Genomic DNA, 22,534 nt, shown 5'->3' with positions numbered 1-22,534 from the left:
AGTTGAATTTTAGGAAGAGGCTTCTGCTGGTTTCTTGGATGATCCATTTAAAAGCAACAACAGGGCCGGGCACGTTGGCTCACGCCTGTAATCCCAGCACTTTGGGAGGCCGAGGCGGGTGGATCACGAGGTCAAGAGATCGAGACCATCCTGGTCAACATGGTGAAACCCTGTCTCTGCTAAAAATACAAAACATTAGCTGGGCATGGTGGCGCATGCCTGTAATCCCAGCTACTCGGGAGGCTGAGGCAGGAGAATTGCCTGAACCCAGGAGGCGGAGGTTGCGGTGAGCCAAGATCGCGCCATTGCACTCCAGCCTGGGTAACAAGAGCGAAACTCCGTCTCAAAAAAAAAAAAAAAAGCAACAACAGTGCAACAGTGGAGTCTGATCAGTTGCAATAGTACTGGCAAGAGATTATGGATGGTGATAATAGGAAAGTAGGAGGGAGGAGGTGCCAGATCCAAGAAGTATGTAGGAGTTACATCAGCAGGACTTGGCAGTTGTTTAGATGGTGTGAAGAGGGCATGAGTCCCAGGGTCTGGCTTGGGTGTCTGGGAAGTTAGTACTGCAACCAACTGAGATAGAGCAGGTTTAGGGGCAATGATTGAGTTTAATTTAGGATGTCTGGTGTCAAGGGCCAACAAATTATTTGCTATATGATTCTGAAGTTCAGCGAAGAAGATAAGCTCGAATTAGAGATTGGCAAGTCCTCAGCAGAGAGGGACTATTAAAACCAGGAGACGCATAATCTCCCCAGGAAGGGGCAGAAGAAAAAGAACCCAGGGAGGAGACAAAAGAACAATCAGGGGAGTACGAGAAACCAGGCGAATCAGGCTTCCCAGAAGCCAAGTGGGAGTTTCTAGGAAGAGCAAGTGATGAATATGTCAAATACAGCCAGAAAGGTCTGATTACACAAAGCCTGAAAAATGGCAGTTGATTTAGGCAACGGTAAAGTCATCATAACCTGAGGCTATCATCATTCAGACATCAGCCCCATTTATTCAAGTGGCAAACACTCAGGCAGCATGTGTCCTCAGCATCCTCTTAAACGCTCTCCACAGTAATTTTCATGTCCCCCGCAGTCCTTCAGCATTTACACCAATCATTCAGATTGTGCCCCAGCTCACTCCGAAATGACAGGCTCTGTATAATCATTACTTGGGGTTCTTTTTCCCCCCTCACATAAATGACGGTATAATTGGGATCCTTTATATTTGTCAATGTCACCTCAGAGCCAGCTGGAACCAGTGCAGCTCTGTCTTTGCAGAGGTAACTGCAGGTGCCCACGACAGTTAAATGGGTTATCTTGTGGTTTTTATCTCCCAGGAGTGAAGATCACCCAGGAGTGAAAAACATCTTTGCTTTTCTGTGTCCCCTGGAAGGGCAAATTTGACACAGTGCTGTGTGTTGCTTGTTCTGGTATTCTTGCTGGGCCTCTTTGCACACCTCTGGCCCTCAGATTCCCATGAGATGTGAATCGAAACTGTTGAGTATGTTGACATCACTTTAGTCTCCATTTTGTGTGTGTGTGTGGAGAGAGGGTCTTGCTGCATTGCCCAGGCTGGTCTCAAACTCCTGGGCTCAAGATATCCTCCTGCTTCAGCCTCCCAAAATGTTAGGATTACAGCTGTGAACCACTGCACTCAGCCCCTATTCCCTATTTTCTAATGATATTGAGACAGAGGTGCATGCAATCCAGAGAGAGGATGCTCAATGGCAGAAATCCCCAAGAAAGTGGGAGGGGCTGGGACCCGAAACCCAGTGGAAGGGTAAGCCCTAAACAGGACTTGTCTGAGACCCAAGGAAAGGATGGTGTGGGTGTGTAGAGACAATTTTGGAGGTGGCAAGAGAGAAATGTTCACCTAATGGCTTCCATTTGCTCTAAAAACAGTTCTTTTGGTGGGGAGGGGGGCTAAAAAAACCAGTTCTTTTAATTGGGCAGCCCTCAGAACCAGAACTTCAGAGAGTTCCCTCTAAACACAGTTCTTAACTCACGATCCAAAGACTCCTGGGGAGTCAGTGAATAGAATTCAAAGAGCCCATGGACTGGATGGAGAGGAAATTGCATCATTATTTTCACTATTACTAACAGAAATGTAGCATGTCCTTCTAGGGGATGTGGGTAACAAACTGTAGTCATATTAGCACCTGTAGCTTTGCCACTAAGAGAGATCAGATTTTCATTATTATGGTTGTTTCGTATCTCTCAAAATAACATCACTATTTCAAAAATCATGGTCATCACTAGACCTGTTGATAGTGCTTGTTATTTAATGCGTTAATAAAAACACATATATTGCTGCATTACAGATGTGTTTCTCATTAGTTTGAAAATTGTACCCCAATATGATTGGTTTCTTTTGTAATCCTACTTATAGGACTCATGCATTCTTCTGGGAAGGGGTTCCTCAGACTTAAGCAGACTGCAAGAGGTGTCTGTAGCATAGAAAAGGATGAGAAACGCTGCTCTGAAGAATACCCATAGCTAACATTTAAAAAAGCTCTTCCTAAAGGCCAAGCACTGTTCCAGGTCCTTTTTAAATCTATAGTTGTTAACTCATTTATTCCTAACAACCCTACTAATCGTAATTTGATTATACCCATTTTACAGAAGAGAAAACTGAGGCACATCAGTTAAGTAACTTGTCCAGGGTCATTCAGCTAGCAAATAATAGAGCTGAGGCCGGTGAGATGGCTCACGCTTATAATCTTGGCACTTTGGGAGGCCGAGGTGGGTGGATTACCTGAAGTCAGGAATTTGAGACCAGCCTGCCCAACATGGTAAAATCCTGTCTCTACTAAAAATACAAAAATTAGCCAGGCGTGGTGGCCCACGCCTGTGATCCCAGCTACTCAGGAGGTTGAGGCAGGAGAATAGCTTGAACCCGGGAGACAGAGGTTGCAGTGAGCGGAGATCGCGCCACTGCACTCCAGGCTGAGCAGCAGGGTAAGACTGTAGGAATTCACTCAAAGTGGTAGCAAAAATATTAAAAGAAAAATATTAAAGAAAGTTATAGAATATAGTCTCAAACCATTTTAGAAAGTCTAAAATTTTTTCTTTTCTTTTTTCTGCAATCCACTGCCGGAAATAAAAGTTTTTTCTACAGTTCTTGGCTGAAAGCAGCCTAAATCCCCTTTACACAGAGTTAATAAGTAAAGCAAATATCTAAAGTAGGTCGAAGAGTTTACCTAACTAACTTATTTGCTCATGAAGTCTTTTTTTTTTTTTTTTTGAGGCGGAGTTTCGCTCTTGTTGCCCAGGCTAAAGTACAATGGCGCTATCACAGCTCACCGCAACCTACGCCTCTCAAGTTCAAGTGATTCTCCTGCCTCAGCCTCACGAGTAGCTGGGATTATGGGAATGCACCACTATTCCCGGCTAAATTTTTTTTTTTTTTTTTTTTTTTTTTTTAAGACAGAGTCTCACTCTGTCGCCAGGCAGGAGTGCAGTGGCACCATCTCCACTCACTGCAACCTCAGCCTCTCAGGTTCAAGTGATTCTCCTGCCTCAGCCTCCCGAGTAGCTCGGATTACAAGCACATACCACCACATCTGGTTAATTTTTGTACTTTTAGCGGAGACGGGGTTTCACCATGTAGGCCAGGATGGTCTCGATCTCTTGACCGCATGATCTGCCCACCTCAGTCTCCCAAAGTGCTGGAATTACAGGAGTGAGCCACTGCACCTGGCAATTTTCTGTATTTTTAGTAGAGACAGGATTTCACCGTATTGGTCAGGCTGCTCTCAAACTCCTGACTCAGATGATCCACCCGCCTTGGCCTCCCAAAATGCTGTGATTACAGGCGTGAGACACGGTGTCCGGCCTACTCATGTAGTCTTAAAACTAACCTTTGGGCCAAATGGCCCTCTTGAAAAGAAGTCGAGCAAAAAGATTACCCTCTAATGGTGTTTCCTTTGAGCATCAGAACCTGTCCTTTAATCTCTTCACTCTAGTGGTGTTGACTCAAGCTTTTGTCAATTAAACTTTACTAAATAAATGCTAGTCTCACTAGCTAGTCAAGGCCAGCAGCTGCTATCTCTTTACAGCACTCTCCAAAGAGTCTGCAAGCAGCCACAAATCCTCAGCTGAACTAGCAAAGCATAATATCTGTATATCAGTGTACTTTATTCATCAGTCGCTAAATCAAAGTCTGCAAGACAGACCCCCACAAGTAGTAACCTCGACAAGATTCCATCTCAAAAAAAAAAAAAAAAAGTGGCAGAGGGGAAGAGATCCAAGACAACTCGAGAACATGGTCAGAGAGAGAAAAGATGGTGTGTAGATACTGGGGAGGGTAGGAGGTTATTCCAGGGAACGACGAGTCCAATAATTTGGCCTGGATAGCTGGTTAGAGAGGTGGTGAAGGTTCCTGGAGTTGGGCAGGTGAAGGAATCATGAAACTGGGCCTGGAAGTTCTTCCAAGATTCATTCATTAACTCATTTATTTAACACATTTGTTTTAAGTGTCTAGTACACGCCAAGCAGTGTTCTTGGCATTGAGTGAATCAGCTGGACAAGCCCCTGGTGCCATGGGCTTTACCTTCCAGCAGGGGGAGAACTACACAAACAAGGCCAGGTTAGAGGAGCTTGCAGGCTCACAAGCCTGTAGGCACAATTCTGCAAAGCCAAAAGTTCTGAAAAGCATAAGGTTGTTTTTTCCAACTTTGGAGCCCAAACTTAATAAGTGACAAAACCTGACCTGAAGTAGTGTGAAGCTATTTATAGTCTTTATTCACACTTAGTGTGAATTTTCATACCTTTCACTTCAGAAATATTAATGTTTCATTATATGCTCCAGGCCTTTCTCAATAGTTATATAATATAGACTATATAAAGAATTATGTTTGACAAACTTTTTTAAAGAGTTATGTAATGTAGGGTACATGTCTTCCTTTCTCAAATTGAAAACAACTCTGAATTCCACAGCACATCCGGCCCCAAGGCTGGAAAATGGATTATGGACATGCAAGCGCTTTGAAGAGAATTCAAATATGCACTGGGATAGTGTCTAGGTGGCTACAGTTTGAGTATTTAGGGAGGACCCCTCTGGGAAGGTGACATTTAAGCTTAGCTCTGAATGAAAAAAAAAAAAAAAAAAAGGCAGTCATGCAAAGATCAGGGGAGAGCACTCCAAGCAGAGGGAGCAGCTGATGAAAAGATGAACACAAAGGAGGCCACTGTGGCTACAGCATATTGGGCCGGATGAAGACTGCTGTAAATTGTTGGAAGCACTTCATGTAGATAAGAAAATCCTGAGTCCAGTGTGCTCAATCATTTGGTAAATACGGTGTCGCGATTATGACTGTAGTGGTTGTCAACAGCTAGAAGGCCTGGAGGGGAATCTTCCTGGGTGAGAAAGCAGGTGTAGGGGGGAGATATTTCAAATAGAGAAAATATAAAGCAGTTATGAGGCTGAAACCGTAGGCTAAGATTTATGGCCTGAAGACCTTGGTTTGACGAAAAGTATAGAAGAAAGACAGATTAGGTATCTGGGCTCAAGACCCTAACGATGCAGCTTCTGGAAGCTGGCTGAAAGATGTTCTAGGATGACCAAGACCTGTGTCTCTTAATAGTCTCTGGCTGAAGTCCAATCTGCAGTGTGTGATCTGGGCTTTTGGACTTAAAATAAATTAGACAAAGAGAGAGGAGAGTAGCAAAGGTTGAAGTGATGAAAGATGGTTGTTTGTTTGTTTGTTTGTTTTTTTAAGACAGGGTTTCACCATGTTGGTCAGGCTGGTCTTGAACTCCAGACCTCAGGTGATCTGCCCGCCTTGGCCTCCAAAGTGCTTGGATTACAGGCGTGAGCCACCACGCCCTGGAAGATGTTTTTGCCTCTAGGTTTGTGCTTCTCAGCAGCTGTCTCAGAATGTCTGTCTCCAAGCATCTCTCTTAGCGGCTCTCCACTTTCATCGCTCTGTGATCCTATCTGGCATCTCTCTTCCTATCTCGGCCTCAACATGTTTCTCTTTGCATGACTCTCTCTGTATCTCAGACTCCTCATCTTTGGATCTCCTTGTCTGAGTGTCCCAGAATCTGGTTCTGTCCATTTGTCTGTGCCTGTACTGTAATTCTCTTTCTCCAACTGAACTGTGCCCTCCTGGAAGGCATGAATCTTTTATTATTGCGCTGCTGCCCTGCACACAGTCTAGCATATAGGAGTCTCAAATGTATTCATACTTGAATGAAGGCTTTTTCAGGGGAGAAAGACACCCATTCTGAATATCCACGCCTCTTCCCCCACGCGGAGCAGGCCACTTGCCAAAAGGCCAGCTAGAGAGTAGGGCGAGGGTGTTGTGGTATTGTACTGCTGCTATTGGTCTTTTTCCCCAGTTGAAATAACTCTTTGGGGATACCTTAGCAGGTGGAATTCGCCGTCTAGCCAAGGTACTTAAGTACCAGGCCACGCCCCTACGTCTCGCGCGACAGACGTCCCGCCCCGTCGCCCAGCGGCTTCGCCTCGGCCAATCAGCGAGCACCTGCGCCTCCACGCAGTGGAGAGGCGGACGCAAAGATGGCTGCAGCGTGTCGGAGCGTGAAGGTAGATTCTTTTCCTCTGTTGCTTGCCCTTCTTCACGCGCGGGACAGTGCGGCCGTGGAACTAGGAGAAAGAGATCGGTTTCGGAGGAAAGGGTCATGTTTATGTAGGCCTGGCATTGTGGCGGTTGGGCTCAAGAGATGAAAGTCAGCACTCCACGGCATATGTGTATATATACTTGGGGTCACGGGACGGGCTGTCTGGGGATGCGATCCCCCCTGCCCTCGGGGTCCCAACGGTGAGGCGAAGCAGCACACCTGGTGTACCCGCAGGGGTGATCACTACCACTCTCCTCTCCCCTTCTCCGCAGAAGCCTGGAGAACAGGCAGGTGACAGCGTGGAGGTGGTTTGGGCAATGTAGCAGCTGACCCTGACTCTTTTGACAGGGCCTGGTGGCGGTAATAACCGGAGGAGCCTCGGGCCTGGGCCTGGCCACCGCGGAGCGACTAGTGGGGCAGGGAGCCTCGGCTGTGCTTCTGGACCTGCCCAACTCAGGTGGGGAGGCCCAGGCAAAGAAGTTAGGAAACAGCTGCGTTTTCGCCCCAACCGACGTAAGTGGGGTCACCTCTCCTCTCCCAGGGTGTGCATGAGGTCACCAGCACTGGCCTGGGAACCTGTGGGGGGTCTCTCCCATAAGGGTCTCCTCTATGAGGGCAGTGGATCCATCTCCTTGTCTCTTTTGCCCCAAGCCTTCAAGCACTGTGGGACCACCGATGATAAGGATTCTCTAAAGCTGGGATTCACAACAATGGGGATGGGGATTGGACATAATCCCTGGAGGGTTTATGCATAGTTTGAAAATGCATATTGTGCCCTGTAATTTTATGTTTACAAAGTCAAAAAACTTGTTTTCATGAAACAAACCTCAGAAAGTAAAACTTGATGAAATCAGCTTGGCAGGTAGGGATACAAAAAAAGTTTATCTTCCTATTTTTTTTTTTTTTTTTTTTTTGAGACAGAGTTTCGCTCTTGTTACCCAGGCTGGAGTGCGATGGCGCGATCTCGGCTCACCGCAACCTCCGCCTCCTGGGTTCAGGCAATTCTCCTGCCTCCGCCTCCTGAGTAGCTAGGGTTACAGGCACGTGCCACCATGCCCAGCTAATTTTTTGTATTTTTAGTAGAGATGAGGTTTCACCATGTTTACCACGATGGTCTTGATCTCTTGACCTCGTGATCCACCCGCCTCGGCCTCCCAAATTGCTGGGATTACAGGCTTGAGCCACCGCGCCCGGCCTATCTTCTTCTTATGATTGTCACAACACGGTTATTTTTTATTTTTATTTGAGATGGAGTCTCGCTCTGTCGCTCACGCTGGAGTGCAGTGGCGCAATCTCAGCTCACTGCAACCTCCACCTTCCGAGTTCAAGCGATTTTCCTGCCTCAGGCTTGTGAGTAGCTGGAATAACAGGTGCTGTCACCACACCCAGCTAAATTTTTTTTTGTATTTTTAGAAGACACGGGGTTTTGCCATGTTGGCTAGGCTGGTCTGAAACTCCTGACCTCAGGTAATCGGACTGCCTCATCGGCCTCCCAAAGTGCTGGGATTACAGGTGTGAGCCACTGTGCCTGGCCTCACAACAGGGTTATATTAGTGCCCTGATCCATAGCAATTGAGAATCTCCAGGAGCATGTGCAGTTTTCAAGAGGGTATTGATTTGAAAATGTTTTGCAACTCTGCTCTATGTTACATAACATTTTCACCTTTGGCCTACTTAAGTGGTTTTTTTATTTTTATTTTTATTTTTATTATTTTTTTTTGAGACAGAGTCTCACTGTTGCCCAGGCTGGAGTGCAGTGGCACAATCTTGGCTCAGTAGTGCAACCTCTGCCTCCCGGGTTCAAGCAATTCTTCTGCCTCAGCCTCCCAAGTAGCTGGGATTACAGGCGTGTGCCACCATGACCGGCTAATTTTGTATTTTTTACCAAAGATGAGGTTTTGCCATGTTGGCCAGGCTGGTCTCGAACTCCTGATCTCAAGCGATCCACCTGCCTCGGCCTCCCAAAATGCTGGGATTACCGGCGTGAGCCACCGCGCCCAGCCTACTCTCTCAAGTTTTACCACAATCTTTCCTCTTGGCCTCTCCCTTGTTCTCATAATTCACTTCTCACCAAGGACAAGGTATGCCCTGCCCTCCCTCAGGTTTAGTGGGAGTGTGTATGCTGGGAGATGAATACCTTCTCCACTTCTCCCTTTAAAGGTGACCTCTGAGAAGGATGTGCAAACAGCTCTGGCTCTAGCAAAAGAAAAGTTTGGCCGTGTGGATGTAGCTGTCAACTGTGCAGGCATCGCAGTGGCTATCAAGACATACAACTTAAAGAAAAGCCAGGCCCATACCTTGGAAGATTTCCAGCGAGTTCTTAATGTAAGGCCTTTTAAGTTCTCCAGGGATAGTGGGAGTAAGAGGTATCTGGCTGTGAAGGACCCCAAAGATTTTAGGGAACAAAAGCTTCTTCTGCCTCAGGTCCTATACCGTGTCTCCACATGTCCTACAGGTGAATCTCATGGGCACTTTCAATGTGATCCGCCTGGTAGCTGGTGAGATGGGCCAGAATGAACCAGACCAGGGAGGCCAACGTGGGGTCATCATTAACACTGCCAGTGTGGCTGCCTTCGAGGGTCAGGTGTGTGGGCAGGGGTATGACGTATGCCTCCTCAGTGACTTATTGGGGGGCCCTCCCACCTATAATCTTACTTTTTCCAGGTTGGACAAGCTGCATACTCTGCTTCTAAGGGGGGAATAGTGGGCATGACACTGCCCATTGCTCGGGATCTGGCTCCCATAGGCATCCGGGTGATGACCATTGCTCCAGGTAGACATATCCCCTCTCTCCGTCACAACTGGGACTGGGTGGGATCCATGGGCAGTTGAGAGGGGAAGGTATCCATTACCTAAGCAACAGCAGCCTTTTATCTTTGGGCCCCAGGGAGGCACCAAGAAGTAGGGCGAAAGTGAGGAAGGACCAGGTAAATATGAAAGCAAGGGTGAGTCTCTGAATTTGGTTATCTTTTTTAGGTCTGTTTGGTACCCCACTGCTGATCACCCTCCCAGAGAAGGTACGCAACTTCTTGGCCAGCCAAGTACCCTTTCCTAACCGACTGGGTGACCCTGATGAGTATGCTCATCTGGTACAGGCCATCATCGAGAACCCATTCCTCAACGGAGAGGTTATCCGGCTGGATGGGGCCATTCGTATGCAGCCTTGAAGGGAAAAGGCAGAGAGAACACACACTCCTCTGCCCTTCCTTCCCCTGGGGTACTACTCTCCAGCTTGGGAGGAAGCCCAGTAGCCATTTTGTAACTGCCCATCAGTCGTCCTCTGTGCCTAATAAAGTCTCTTTTTCTCACAGATTGTAGGCAGTGTTGTGTGCTAGGGGCCCTGGCATGGGGAAGAAATGTGAAGGCTATGACAGGGTTGTATGCTCAGAGCTCCAGGGTAGAAGGGGGAAAGGGAGTACCTTCACACTTTTTGTGTCCTGTTACAACACGTGGACTTGATTTTGAGTGAAGAATTTTATTATCTAGATTAGAAGGTGGGAATATGCAGCATTTTTCTCTTTGACTCCTGACCACTTGTGAGCTTGATGGGCAAGAAGGGAGAGATAAACATCTGAACTTAGCGGCTGCTGGTGTTAAACTGTTGGTGATACTGGGCTGTAGGTTGATTGGTGTAGATGACTGAGTTCAGGTAATCCTGCCTGTGAAAGAAGTCCAGAGGCCTCAGCTGACATGTTTTCCCTCTTTCCTTGGTTCCTCACCATCCCTCCTCTCCCTCCCTTGGTATTTATCTCCACCACCACCACCTAGAACTCACTGGGCTTTTTGCTCCTGAGCCAGCTGCTGGTTGAAGGAGCCTAGGCCCCTCCGAAACTGAGCACACAATTCCCTCTCCTGCTCTTCTAGCTCCAGCATTGCCTCGGCTGAGCTTATTGTCTGGCTTTTCCATTCAGTATCCAATGCTTTTTCGGCCTGACGTTGTGCTTCCTTCTCAATGCGTTGTACTTCCTGCTCTTTCCTGATGGCAGCTCGCTGCTCTGGAGTCATGCCCTTCCAGCAATAGGGCAGGACCCGGTGGGGAGCTGTACGGTGTTGGGCGACCTGGGGGTTCTCAGTCAGTAGGTCACTCATGCTCTGGTTCTCGATCTCCGCAAGATTGGCCTTCTGTTCACGCTGACGCTCACAGCGCTGATGCCCATACTGTGAAGCTGCCTTGGGGAGCCCCCAAAAGCAAGCATTTGGGTGCCCAACCTCAGGGAACTCTGTCACAGGGGAGGGGAGAACATGGCCCTACTCTTCCATCTCAAGGAAAGAACGGATACTGCATGGCCTTTCAGTGACCCTAATGCATGTGTGGGGGAGAATGGGCAGGGAACTTCTCTGCCTTCAGGAAGCCTTTAGACTGAGAAGCTGAGGATGAGAGGGCAATGTTCTGTTCTCAAGTCATCTTGCTTCTGGAGGTGGGGAGAAGTGACTTGTGCCCTAAGAGGGGCCTTCGATGAAGGGGGAGTACTCAGATGCGAGGGCTGGTGCTGATTTGAGAGGGGATATAAGAGGAAGAATGTGGTTAAGGTTCCCCAGACTTTGTTCAGGAGTTGGGGAGGGCCTAGGGTACTAGATGGCCCGGGCCATACCTGCGCTTTGTTGGCGTTGGCCATGGCACACATCATGGCCACGCGACAGGACTCCTCCAGCCTGGCCAGATGGGTGGCCTGTGCGTCCATGGCGAGGCGCAGCTGGTCACTGAGCGCATCTACACAGAAATATGGCCAGGGTACTGTCTGGCTTGCTCCATTACTGTTTCACTTATCCAGCCATTTCTTCGGCAAATTTTTTGTTTCTGTGTGTACGTATGTTTAGGAGGGGGGTAGTGTCTGAGTTGTAGGGATGTGGAAGGAACAAGGGATGTGGAAGTAGTTCTGTCCACATCCCTTGGCTAGGAACAGCCAAGGTACAGCAACAAGGATTTCTCAAGTACATAACTAAAAGATGCCTCCAATGGACCTGGGTCCCAACGTCCGCTCTGCTGCTTCTGAGCTGTGTAGTTTTCGGTAAATCATTTCATATCTCTGAATCTCAGTCTAAGGGCCATGTGTTGGGTTCTAAGGATACCACTGAATTAAATCCTATCCTCAGAGAGGTCCCTGTCTAGCTGGGGACACAGATCAAGCCTAGATAATAAGACCAAAATCTGGCAAGAGCAATGGTAGGGATGTATATAAGGTATTAGGAGGGTTTTGGGTGGTGGAAGAGAAGGCGGCTTCCAGGAACAGGTGATCCTTGAAATACATTTTGTATACAGGCTAAAAAAGCAAAGGGCATTTCAGGTTGAGGGCATGGCATGAGCAAAGGCACTGACAATTTTTTTCTGCTCCAGCCACACTGAGCTTCTTGCTGTTCCTAAGACCTGACAGACACTGTACTATGCAACTGGGAGATGGGTAGACATGAAAGAGGTGGTTCATCTTTAGTAGGCTGAGATTTTAGGGAGAAGACATATTAAATACTTTTTTTTTTTTTTTTTTTGAGACAGAGTCTTGCTCTGTCTCCCAGGCTGGAGTGCAATGGCGTGATCTCAGCTCACTGCAACCTCCACCTCCTGGGTTCAAGCAATTCTCCTGCCTCAGCCTCCCGAACAGCTGGGACTACAGGTGCGTGCCACTGTACCAGCTAGTTTCTGTATTTTTATTAGAGACAGTGTTTCACCATGATGGCCAGGATGGTCTTGATCTCTTGACCTTGTGATCCACATACCTTGGCCTCCCAAAGTGCTGGGATTACAGGCATGAGCCACTGCACCTGGCCTAAACAAACACTTTCACAATTAGCTACAACTACAGTAAGTGGTCCAAGAGAGTGCTATAATAGGGTTGTAATTAGGTCTGTCTGCACTATGCTGCTTCCAGGTAATGGAGCACCAAGCTAATCAAGAACAATGCTACACTGTCATTACTGAAGGAAGTCAGGGAGGTTGGGGTCTGCACAACCTAACATTTCAGCACCAACCCTATGGATAATTGGACCTCCCCACACAGTTCTGGTTCCCTGGGTGCTGTACTCAGCTTAGGACAGATCCCCACTAGGCCTCAGGTCTCTGAGTCTGGAGGGCTGGGCTGCTTACCTGCACAATTCTCATCAACCTTGGCTTGCTGTTGCTCCTGCTGCTGCCTTTCCAAGTCGTACCTGAACTGCCTCTGCTGCATTCTCAGGTGTGTGACCCTGTCTAGGTCTTCCCCAGAGAAGTACTGCAGGCTGGAGGGACCATGATAGGTATTATTGTAACTAAGATAGGTCGGAAGCCCCTTCCAGACTTGGTCTGGATCCCAAAGACTAAATTCACGCCCGTTCTTGAGCTGCTGCTTCTGCTCCCGAAAATCCTGGACTTTCTTGGCCAGCCGACGTGTTCGTGCTGCCTCTTCCTTCTCTAACATCTGGACTACCACATCATACTGCACCTGGCTGGTACCTAGAGGTGGTGAGCAAGGATATGGAAAAGATACCCCAAGAGGGACAGAGTCCACTTAGCATGGCCTCTGCTCTCAAGATCCACCTGGTTTGTCCTACCACCCCAGGGCCTCAGGCTACACTCAGAGGCAGAACTGCCCTACTTCAGCCCACTCCAGCTCGCTCTTTACACCCTTGTCTGGCCCCTGGCTTTGCGCTTTTACCATAAGCTGCCTCCTTCCTTTTTTCTGCAGCTTCCCGACGCCTTCGCTCTGCCACCTGGTTGTTTAGGGCCTGGACATCCACCTGATCCCAAAGAAAGGAGCACAATCAGAGTAGGGGCCCAGCAGGGTGCCTTTAATGCCCTTCCACAAACTTAGAATTTACCTGTTTCAAAATCCTCCTGTAGCTCCCTAGTACCTACTGGATAAAGTTGTAGCTCCTGAGCATGGTTTGTAAGCCTCTCCATGGTCTAGCCCAGGCGTCCCCAAACTTTTTACACAGGGGGCCAGTTCACTGTCCCTCAGATCGTTGGAGGGCGGCCACATACTGTGCTCCTCTCACTGACCACCAATGAAAGAGGTGCCCCTTCCTGAAGTGCGGCGTGGGGCCGGATAAATGGCCTCAGGGGGCCGCAGTTTGGGGACGCCTGGTCTAGCCTCTGCCTCCTTCTCTGGCCTCATCTCTTAGTACCCTCCTCCCCTGTGCCACCCTTACCCTTATGAGCTGTGCTTACAGTTCCCTGCATATCTTAGGCTGTTTTGAACCAATAGCCTTTGCTCAAGCTGCTCCCTCCACTTGGAACACTTTCGTCCTCTCTTTACACAAACTCCAATTTGCCCTTCAAGACCAGCTCAGGCTTCACCTTCCTGACTCCTCAGGCAGGCTGTACTCCCATAGAATCTAGTACACACTGTCTACATTATAGTGAAGTTCACCTCTCTCTATTCTCTCCTGTGCCAGACTGTGAGCCCTTTCAGGGCAGAAACTGGGCCTTAGTCAGTTTTGTATCCCCACTGCCCAAAACAGTGCTTGGCACAGAGCAGGCCCCAAGGAAATGCTTGTCAGCTGGATCTCAATCAGACTGCTCATACCTTAGCCAACTACTTATGGCAGGCACTATGCACAGGTTTTCAGAGCTACCACTGTGTATTAATACTCACCTCACTTCCTTCAGACTCATTTTACAGAAGCGGAGCCTGGGGCTCAGAGAAGACAGGTGATTCATCCAAAGCCACACACGCAACAGTCAGCAGACCCGGCCTTGAATAGTTACAGTCTTTTCCAGAATACCATGCTGCATCCCCCATCTATCCACTCACCTAGCAATCTTTTGTTTGTTTCTAAACTGTCAATACTTTCTCTTTATTTTGATTGTAATTCATTCATTACATTTCAAAATCATACAAAAAGAAAAAAAATCATACACAAAGGAAAACAGTTTAGTGAGGATTAAGTATTCCTTCCATCTCTGTCTTTCAGCCTGGTTAACAGTTTCTTACATAGCCTTGCAGAGATAGTTTAGGTATATGCAGCAATTTTGAGACAGGGTCTCACTCTGTCACCCAGACTGGAGTGCAATGGTGCAATCTCGGCTCACTGCAACCTCCTCCTACTGGATTCAAGTGATTCTCGTGCCTCAGCCTCCCAAGTAGCTGGGATTACAGGCGTGCACCACCACGCCCAGCTAATTTTTGTATTTTCAGTAGAGACAGAGTTTCACTGTGTTGGCCAGGCTGGTCTCAAACTCCTGACCTCATGTGATCTGCCTGCCTTGGCCTCCCAAAGTGCTGGGATTACAGGTGTGAGCCACCGCACCCAGCCTCTAAATATTCTTTAGGCCTCTTTTAGCTCCATGTTGCCTGTCTCAGGAATGAGGTCCAGGAACATGGCCCAGAGCTGACTGGAGAAGGGTCAGCTGTCTCCCCTAGTCTCTTCCCCTGCACTGACCCATCCCTCTTCCTAAGCCCTTCCCAGGCCTGTAGGGGTGGGCCCCTTCTCTCCCTCTCCTTCCTTTCCCACCCTAGAGGCCTGCTTGGATCAGGGAAAGGGCTCTCATGGGCACTGCTACACATTCCTCTCCAGGTATAAAAGTGAGGTGGCCCAATCCTGAGCAACAGTCCCTACTACCCACTCACCCCCATAACTCGGTTCCGCACATTGAAGAATCGGTTTTGTCGCTCTTTTTCTCGATTTCTTTTAGCCTCGATGGCTGCCACTTCCCTGGGATCTGCTGACTGGTTTATGCTATACATCTGAAGCAAAAGGGAGGTAGAATGGCCCATCAGTGCTGACCACCATCTTTGACTACACGTCACCCCCATTCCTTTCTCCTTATAATATTTCAGCGGTTATTGATTCCTACTGATTTTACTTCATGATATATTTCTTTTTTTTTTTTTTTTGAGACGGAGTTTCGCTCTTGTTACCCAGGCTGGAGTGCAATGGCGCGATCTCGGCTCACGGCAACCTCCGCCTCCTGGGTTCAGGCAATTCTCCTGACTCAGCCTCCTGAGTAGCTGGGATTACAGGCACGCACCACCATGCCCAGCTAATTTTTTGTATTTTTAGTAGAGACGGGGTTTCACCATGTTGACCAGGATGGTCTCGATCTCTTGACCTCGTGATCCGCCCGCCTCAGCCTCCCAAAGTGCTGGGATTACAGGCTTGAGCCACCGCGCTCGGCTTCCATGATATATTTCATACCTGTGTTCTCCATCTCGGCTGCCACCAGCTTAACTCAGGCCTCACAGTCTGGTGTCAGGCAGTATCTCAGGAGCCTCACTGGGCTCTCTTGCTCCAATATTGCTCTTTCTGCACTGGATTTCTCTGCATTGGTTACCAGAGTGATCTTTGTGAAAGCAAATCTGACCATGGCACTCCTCAGCATAAAGCCTTTGAAAGCACCTTTAAAGCAAATGGCTCCCCAGTGCTTACAAGGTCCAACCCCCTTTGCCAGATTTATAAGGTTCTTCATGATCTGACCCCTGCTGACCTTCCTAAGCCTCAAACACATCTATAACACTCCTTTTTTCATTGTACTCTATGCAGTTTTCCTTTTTTTTTTTTTTTTTTTTTTAAGAGACAGGGTCTCGCTATGTTGCCCAGGCTGGAGTGCAGTGACTATTCACAGGCGCGATCCCACTACTAATCAGTACAGGAGTTTTGACCTGCTCCATTTCCGACCTGGGCCGGTTCACCCCTCCTTAGGCAACCTGGTGGTTCCCGGCTCCCGGGAGTTCACCATCTTGATGCCGAACTTAGTGCGGACACCCGATCGGCATAATGCACTACAGCCCAGAACTCCTGGGCTCAAGCGATCCTCCTACCTCAGCCTACCGAGTAGCTGGGACTATAGGCACACGCCACCGTGCCTGGCAGTTTTCCTTATTTCAATAAATGGCACCCCTATTCACCAAGTTGCTCAGGCCAAAAACCTAGGAGACATCTTTTAATCCTTCCTTTTCTTCACTTCCTCTTTTCAAAATAACCCTGGTCTAAGCCACCTTCCTGAATAATCACAACTGTCTCCACATTGGCCTTCCAGCTTCCTATTGACTCCTATAGCCCAATCACAGAAAGCAGAAGCAGCTTTCTTTTCTGAAATATATGTCCCCCCTTATATTTATTTTTATTACTTATTTTCTGGTCAAATGAAAAGCTAGAAAGCTTAAATTTTCCTGTGTTCCTTCATATTTTGGGAAGCTCACTTTTGGCATGTAACCCAGCCAAAGCTGCAGCCAAAATCTTTAGCAAACATAAATCTGATCATGTCTCTCACCTGCTTAAATCCTCCACTAGTTTCCCACTGTACTTAGAATCAGATCCAAACTCCTTACTGTGGGCTTTCAAGATCTGGTTCCTGCATACCTCTCCAATTTGTCTCAAACCACCGTCTCTCGTGCTTACAGTGCTCCAGGCACACCGATCAAGTCCTCCAACACAGTAACTGTTCCCACGCCAGGGCCTTTGTATATGCTGTTCGTTTGTTTGGAGTATGATTCTTTAATTCCTCCAATAGCTCCTTTGGATCTTTTTGGTGTTTTCTATTTTGTAATTGTGAAGTAGTTGATACATACAGGAGAACATATATAACCCATATATGTAAGTTAGGATGCATGATAACATAGAGATCTGTGAACCAACTCCCCAGCTAAGAAACAGACTGAAGTGTCCTGGGTCTTTTCCCCTTCATCCTTACTCCAAGAGCACTCCACATACTATCCAAAATGTGTTACCATTCCCTCTCTCTCACATACTATGTTGCCCAGGCTGGTCCTGAACTCCTGGGCTCCAGTGATCCTCTTGCTTCACCCTCCTAAAGTGCCGAGATTACAGGTGTGAGCTACCGTGTCTGGCCTGACAAGAACATTTTTGATGGCGTTCTGGAGATGAAACCCTGATTGAGGTGGGCTCAAGAGAGACTAGGGCTGCAGGACAAACAACTCAGTTGATTTTTTTTTTTTTAAAAGACAGAAGGACCTATCAATTTTTAAAGATTTATATATACAGAGTGGGAATGTTTCTCTAGTATAGACCTAGGAGTGGAAGTGCTGGATCATAGGCTATGTGCATATTTAACTTTACAAGATAGTGCTACATTGTTTTCCAAAGAGATTGTGATTTACACTTTCGCAATAGTGTATAAAAATTCTAGTCATTCCACATTCTCACCAACACTTGGTATAACAGACTTTTACATTTTTGGCAATTTGTGGGTATAAAATTATAATTACTTGTTTAATTGGAATTTTCCTTATTGATAATAAAGTTCATGTGTTTTTTGACCATTTTTGTTTAATTCTCTTTGGACTGCCCATTCATATCTGCTCATTTTAAAAAATCAGGCTATCTTTATTTTTGAGACAGGGTCTCACTCTGTCACTCAGGTTGGAATGCAGTGGGACAATCTTGGCTCACTGCAACCTCCACCTCCTGGTCTCAAGTGATCCTCCCACCTCAGCCTACCGAGTAGCTGAGACTACAGGTGTGACTAATTTTTTTATTTTTTGTAGAGACAGGGTTTCTCCATGTTACCCAGGCTGGTCTTGAACTCCTGAGCTCAAGCAATCCTCCCACATCAGCCTCCCGAATTGCTGAGATTACAGGTGTGACCCTGTGACCCCCATGCCCAGCCAGGTTGTCCTTTTAAAATTAATTTAGGAGTTCCTTTAATATTCTACGCATTAACCATTTCTTCATTTAAGTGTGGCAAATATCTTCTCCAAATTTGTGACTTGATTTTTTTTTTTTTTTTTGAGACGGAGTTTCGCTCGTTACCCAGGCTGGAGTGCAATGGCACGATCTCGGCTCACCGCAACCTCCGCCTCCTGGGTTCAGGCAATTCTCCTGCCTCAGCCTCCTGAGTAGCTGGGATTATAGGCACGCGCCACCATGCCCAGCTAATTTTTTGTATTTTTAGTAGAGACGGGGTTTCACCATGTTGACCAGGTTGGTCTCGATCTCTTGACCTCGTAATCCACCCGCCTCGGCCTCCCAAAGTGCTGGGATTACAGGCTTGAGCCACCGCACCCGGCTGATTTTTTTTTTTTTTTTTTGAGACAGAGTCTTGCTCTGTTGCCCAGGTTGCAGTGGCTCAATCTCAGCTTACTGCAGCCTCTGCCTCTCGGGTTCAAGTGATTCTCCTGCCTCAGCCTCCTAAGTAGCTGGGACTATAGGCACACACCACCACATCCAGCTAATTTTTGTTTTTTTTTTTTGTTTTTTTTTTTTTTTTGAGACGGAGTTTCGCTCGTTACCCAGGCTGGAGTGCAATGGCGCAATCTTGGGTCACCGCAACCTCTGCCTCCTGGGTTCAGGCAATTCTCCTGCCTCAGCCTCCCGAGAAGCTGGGACTACAGGCACGCGCCACCACGCCCAGCTAATTTTTGTATTTTTAGTAGAGACAGGGTTTCACCATGTTGACCAGGATGGTCTCGATCTCTTGACCTCATGATCCACCCGTCTCGGCCTCCCAAAGTGCTGGGATTATAGGCGTGAGCCACCGCGCCAGGCCAATTTTTGTATTTTTAATAGGATGGAGTTTCACCATGGGGGTCAGGCTGGTCGGTCTCGAACTCCTGACCTCAAGTAATCTGCCTGCCTCAGCCTCCGAAAGTACTGGGATTATAGGTATGAGCCACCGTGCTGGCTGTCACTTGATTTTTACAGTAACAATTGACACATACAAAGGAATGTGGTTGGCTGGGCGAAGTGGCTCACACCTGTAATCCTAGCACTTTGGGAGGCCGAGGAGGGTGGATTGCCTGAGATCAGGAGTTCGAGACCAGCCTGGGCAACATGGTGAAACCCCGTCTGTACTAAAATACAAAAAATTAGCCGGGCATGGCAGTGTGCACCTGTAATCCCAGCTACTCGGGAAGCTGAGACAGGAAAATTGCTTGAACCTGAGAGGCGGAGGTTGCAGTGAGCCAAGATTGCAACACTACACTCCAGCCTGGGCGTCAGAGTTAGACTCCATCTCAAAAAACAAAACAAAACAAAAACAAAGGAATGTGATTGATACACATGTGAGTTATGAAGCACATTAACAAAATTAACACCTGTGAACTCTACACAAAACTCAGAAAATAGAACATTATCAATATTTTAGAAGCTTTCTGTGTGCACTTACTTATCTTTTCACTTTCTTTATGGTGAATTTGAATGTAGTCATACCTACCCAACTCTTCCTTTGAGCTTAGTAGTTATTACTTAAGAAATTCCTGGCCGGGCGCGGTGGCTCAAGCCTGTAATCCCAGCACTTTGGGAGGCCGAGGCGGGCAGATCACAAGGTCAAGAGATCGAGACCATCCTGGTCAACATGGTGAAACCCTGTCTCTACTAAAAATACAAAAAATTAGCTGGGCATGGTGGCGCATGCCTGTAATCCCAGCTACTCAGGAGGCTGAGGCGGGAGAATTGCCTGAACCCAGGGGGCGGAGGTTGCGGTGAGCCGAGATTGCGCCATTGCACTCCAGCCTGGGTAACAAGAGCGAAACTCCGTCTCAAAAAAAAAAAAAAAAAAAAAGAAAAGAAAAGAAATTCCTATCCTGAGGTTGTAAAGATATTCTCCTATATATTCTTCTAAAATTTCTAAAGTTTTGCCTTTCTCATTTTTTTTTTTTTTTTTTTTTTGAGATGGAGTCTCAATCTGTCCCCCAGGCTGGAGTGCAGTGGCATGATCTCAGCTCACTGCAACTTCCACCTCCCGGTTCAAGCGATTCTCCAGCCTCCTGAGTAGCTGGATTACAGGCGTACGCCACCATGCCCGGCTAATGTTTGTATTTTTAGTAGAGATAGGGTTTCACCATGTTGGTCAGGGTGGTCTCGACCTCCTGACCTCGGGATCCACCTGCCTTGGCCTCCCAAATTGCTGGGATTACAGGCGTGAGCTACTGCACCCGGCCTCATTTAGGTTTTTAATCTACTTGGAATTGCACTTTGTGTATAGTGTGATATAAGGATCCAATTTAATTTCCCCCCAAGTGCCATCTCATCTTTTTTTTATTTAAAAACTTATTTTAAATTTGTTTTAGATGGGGTCTCTCTCTGTTGCCCAGGCTGGAGTGCAGTGGTGTAATCATGGCTCACTGCAGCCTTGAACTCGTGGACTCAGAGGATCTTCCTGCCCCAGCCTCCTGAGTAGCTGGGACTACAGGTGTGTGCCACCATGCCTGGCTAATTTTCAAAACTTTTTTGTAGAGATGGGGTTTTGCTAGGTTACCCAGGCTCACCATCTCATCTTTCAAAAGAGAACAGTATTTCCCCATGGATGATATGAGACTGTTGTCCGTTAGCCCCTTTATCCCCTCAGGCTGATTGTTTCTCCCAGCTGAACTTCATTTATGGCTCCCCTACTAGATTTCATCTACCAAGCTTCCTCCCTTTAATTATTTTTGAGACAGGGTATTGCTCTGTTAACCAGGTGGGAGTGCAGTGGTGTGATCACTGCTCACTATAGCCTCAACCTCGCAGGCTCAAGCGATCCTTCTGCTTCCACTCCTGGGTAGACCACAGGTGAGAGCTGCTATGCTCAGCTAATTTTTAAATTTTTAGTTGAGATAGGGTCTCACTACGTTGCCCAGGCTGGCCTTGAACTGCTGGACTCAAGTGATCCTCCTGCCTTGGCCTGCCTCCCTCACCCTGGGATTACAGGCGTGAGCCACCATGCCCAGCCATTTTCTCACTTCCCTAGACTTGTCCTAAGTCTTTAGGACTCTTTCTATCCTTCAGACATAATATAAAAAAATAGTTGGGACAGGTGCGGTGGCTCACACTTGTAATCGCAGCACTTTCAAAGGCCGAGGCAGGCGGGTCACGACGTCAGGAGTTCAAGACCAGCCTGGCCAACATAATGAAACCCTGTCTCTACTAAAAATACAAACAATTAGCTGGGTGTGGTGGCACGCACCTGTAGTCCCAGCTATTTGAGAGGCTGAGGCAAAAGAATTGCTTGAACCTGGGGGGCGGAGGTTGCACTGAGCCAAGATTGTGACATTGCACTTCAGCCTGGGCGACAGAGTGAGACTCTGTCTCAAAAAAAAAAAAAAAAAAAAAGTTACAGTAATGATTATGGCAACCACCAGATCCTTTCCATGTTTAAATCTGAGAATGGCACCAACTTACCTACGGTTCCACCTGCCACCACAGTATAAGGTCACTGAAGGGGAAGATTCAGCAGACATTTTAAGCTTCTTGGATTGCTAAGGCCCTGGCCTTAGTAACGATAGAGAGCAGAGACGGAAGAGAGGTAAGACAGCAGAGTGGTATAGAGCTGTGGAACTGGGATGGGGGAGAGGCACGGAGAGGTAGATGGAGGTCAAGAGCACTGGCTTAGGGACCCTGACTCCTGGGGGTTCACACGAAATACCTTTCTCAGTAAGGAATCCCGATTTTGAAGCTCCTAGGCTGGCTCTGCGCAACTTTGTTCTTGGGTTACGGCGGCAGTTTCTGAACTCTGCTTGGTAGAACCGCAGGGAGGCAGGGGGTAGGGGTAGTATCTCAGGCCATAGCCTTCCCCATCCTGTATCCCTGTTGCCTGGGAGTACCCCAGCCCTATTCACACCCCATCCATCTTCGCATCCCGTCCCGCCTCCAATCCCACTCCACCATTAGCAAAGCCTAAGCTCACTTAACACTGAATCCTCCGTTGGCCCCTCCTTCCCGTCCAGCCCTTTTTTCTCCCAGGGTCCTTTCAACTCCCGACTCTGTCCTTGACCCAGCCTTTTAGTCTGGGCCAGGCTAAAGCCACAGCCGAGCTCCCACCTTCCTCTTGCCCTGAGGGGCATAATCGTGCTGTGACTTAGGTCTCAGCAAGCGTGGGACCAGGTCTTCCCCGCCTCCCTGAACCTCAAGAGCTGCTCTGACTCCGCCCAGCACCAACTCCTTTGGGGACCCCTTCCGCAGTACAATTGTTTGTTGTTGCCATGCAACAAGGGAGCGCGGCCACCACACCAATTGTCAGTTCGCGCCTCAGAAACGCAACAATAAAACCTCGGCGTCAGAACGTAGTTCCCGCCCCTGGTGCCACTCCTGCCGGAAGCCGAAAATCACGT

General features: G+C 47.8%; 2 protein-coding genes across 3 annotated transcripts; one reads left to right on the top strand and one right to left on the bottom strand.

The window, feature by feature from the left end:
• Window positions 1-6,476: 6,476 nt before the first annotated feature.
• Window positions 6,477-9,885, top strand: HSD17B10 (hydroxysteroid 17-beta dehydrogenase 10). Its single transcript, XM_003943713.3, has 6 exons — window positions 6,477-6,540; window positions 6,924-7,088; window positions 8,736-8,900; window positions 9,031-9,159; window positions 9,240-9,348; window positions 9,552-9,885. The coding sequence occupies exons 1-6, from the start codon at window positions 6,514-6,516 to the stop codon at window positions 9,740-9,742; spliced, it is 786 nt and encodes a 261-aa protein (XP_003943762.1). The 5' UTR covers window positions 6,477-6,513; the 3' UTR covers window positions 9,743-9,885.
• Window positions 9,879-22,504, bottom strand: RIBC1 (RIB43A domain with coiled-coils 1). 2 transcript variants are annotated; one of them, XM_039475415.2, is made up of 7 exons: window positions 21,850-22,504; window positions 15,116-15,232; window positions 13,202-13,283; window positions 12,655-12,999; window positions 11,168-11,286; window positions 10,351-10,745; window positions 9,879-10,234 (listed from the first exon to the last, which is right to left on the bottom strand). In XM_039475415.2, the coding sequence occupies exons 2-7, from the start codon at window positions 15,230-15,232 to the stop codon at window positions 10,153-10,155; spliced, it is 1,140 nt and encodes a 379-aa protein (XP_039331349.1). In that variant the 5' UTR covers window positions 21,850-22,504; the 3' UTR covers window positions 9,879-10,152. The 2 variants fall into 2 exon arrangements, with proteins under 2 accessions (XP_039331349.1, XP_039331348.1); XM_039475414.2 differs by lacking the exon at window positions 21,850-22,504 and having other exon boundaries at window positions 15,116-18,886.
• Window positions 22,505-22,534: the final 30 nt, after the last annotated feature.

This window comes from Saimiri boliviensis, chromosome X (assembly GCF_048565385.1).
Source record: "Saimiri boliviensis isolate mSaiBol1 chromosome X, mSaiBol1.pri, whole genome shotgun sequence".
Lineage (NCBI taxonomy): Eukaryota > Metazoa > Chordata > Mammalia > Primates > Cebidae > Saimiri > Saimiri boliviensis.
Note: the sequence above shows the minus strand (reverse complement) of the source record. Positions and strands in the feature narration are given on the sequence as shown.

Bases quoted from the DNA above. Each gene is read 5' to 3' on its own strand.
- HSD17B10 (XM_003943713.3), top strand. From the start codon at position 6,514: ATGGCTGCAGCGTGTCGGAGCGTGAAG. The intron at 6,541-6,923 runs GTAGATTCTTTT...CTCTTTTGACAG, and splicing joins CAGCGTGTCGGAGCGTGAAG to GGCCTGGTGGCGGTAATAAC. The intron at 8,901-9,030 runs GTAAGGCCTTTT...CATGTCCTACAG, and splicing joins ATTTCCAGCGAGTTCTTAAT to GTGAATCTCATGGGCACTTT.
- RIBC1 (XM_039475414.2), bottom strand. From the start codon at position 15,301: ATGGGGGTGACGTGTAGTCAAAGATGGTGGTCAGCACTGATGGGCCAT. The intron at 13,284-15,115 runs GTGAGTGGGTAG...CTTTGGGATCAG, and splicing joins TGCGGAACCGAGTTATGGGG to GTGGATGTCCAGGCCCTAAA. The intron at 13,000-13,201 runs GTAAAAGCGCAA...CACCACCTCTAG, and splicing joins AAGGAAGGAGGCAGCTTATG to GTACCAGCCAGGTGCAGTAT.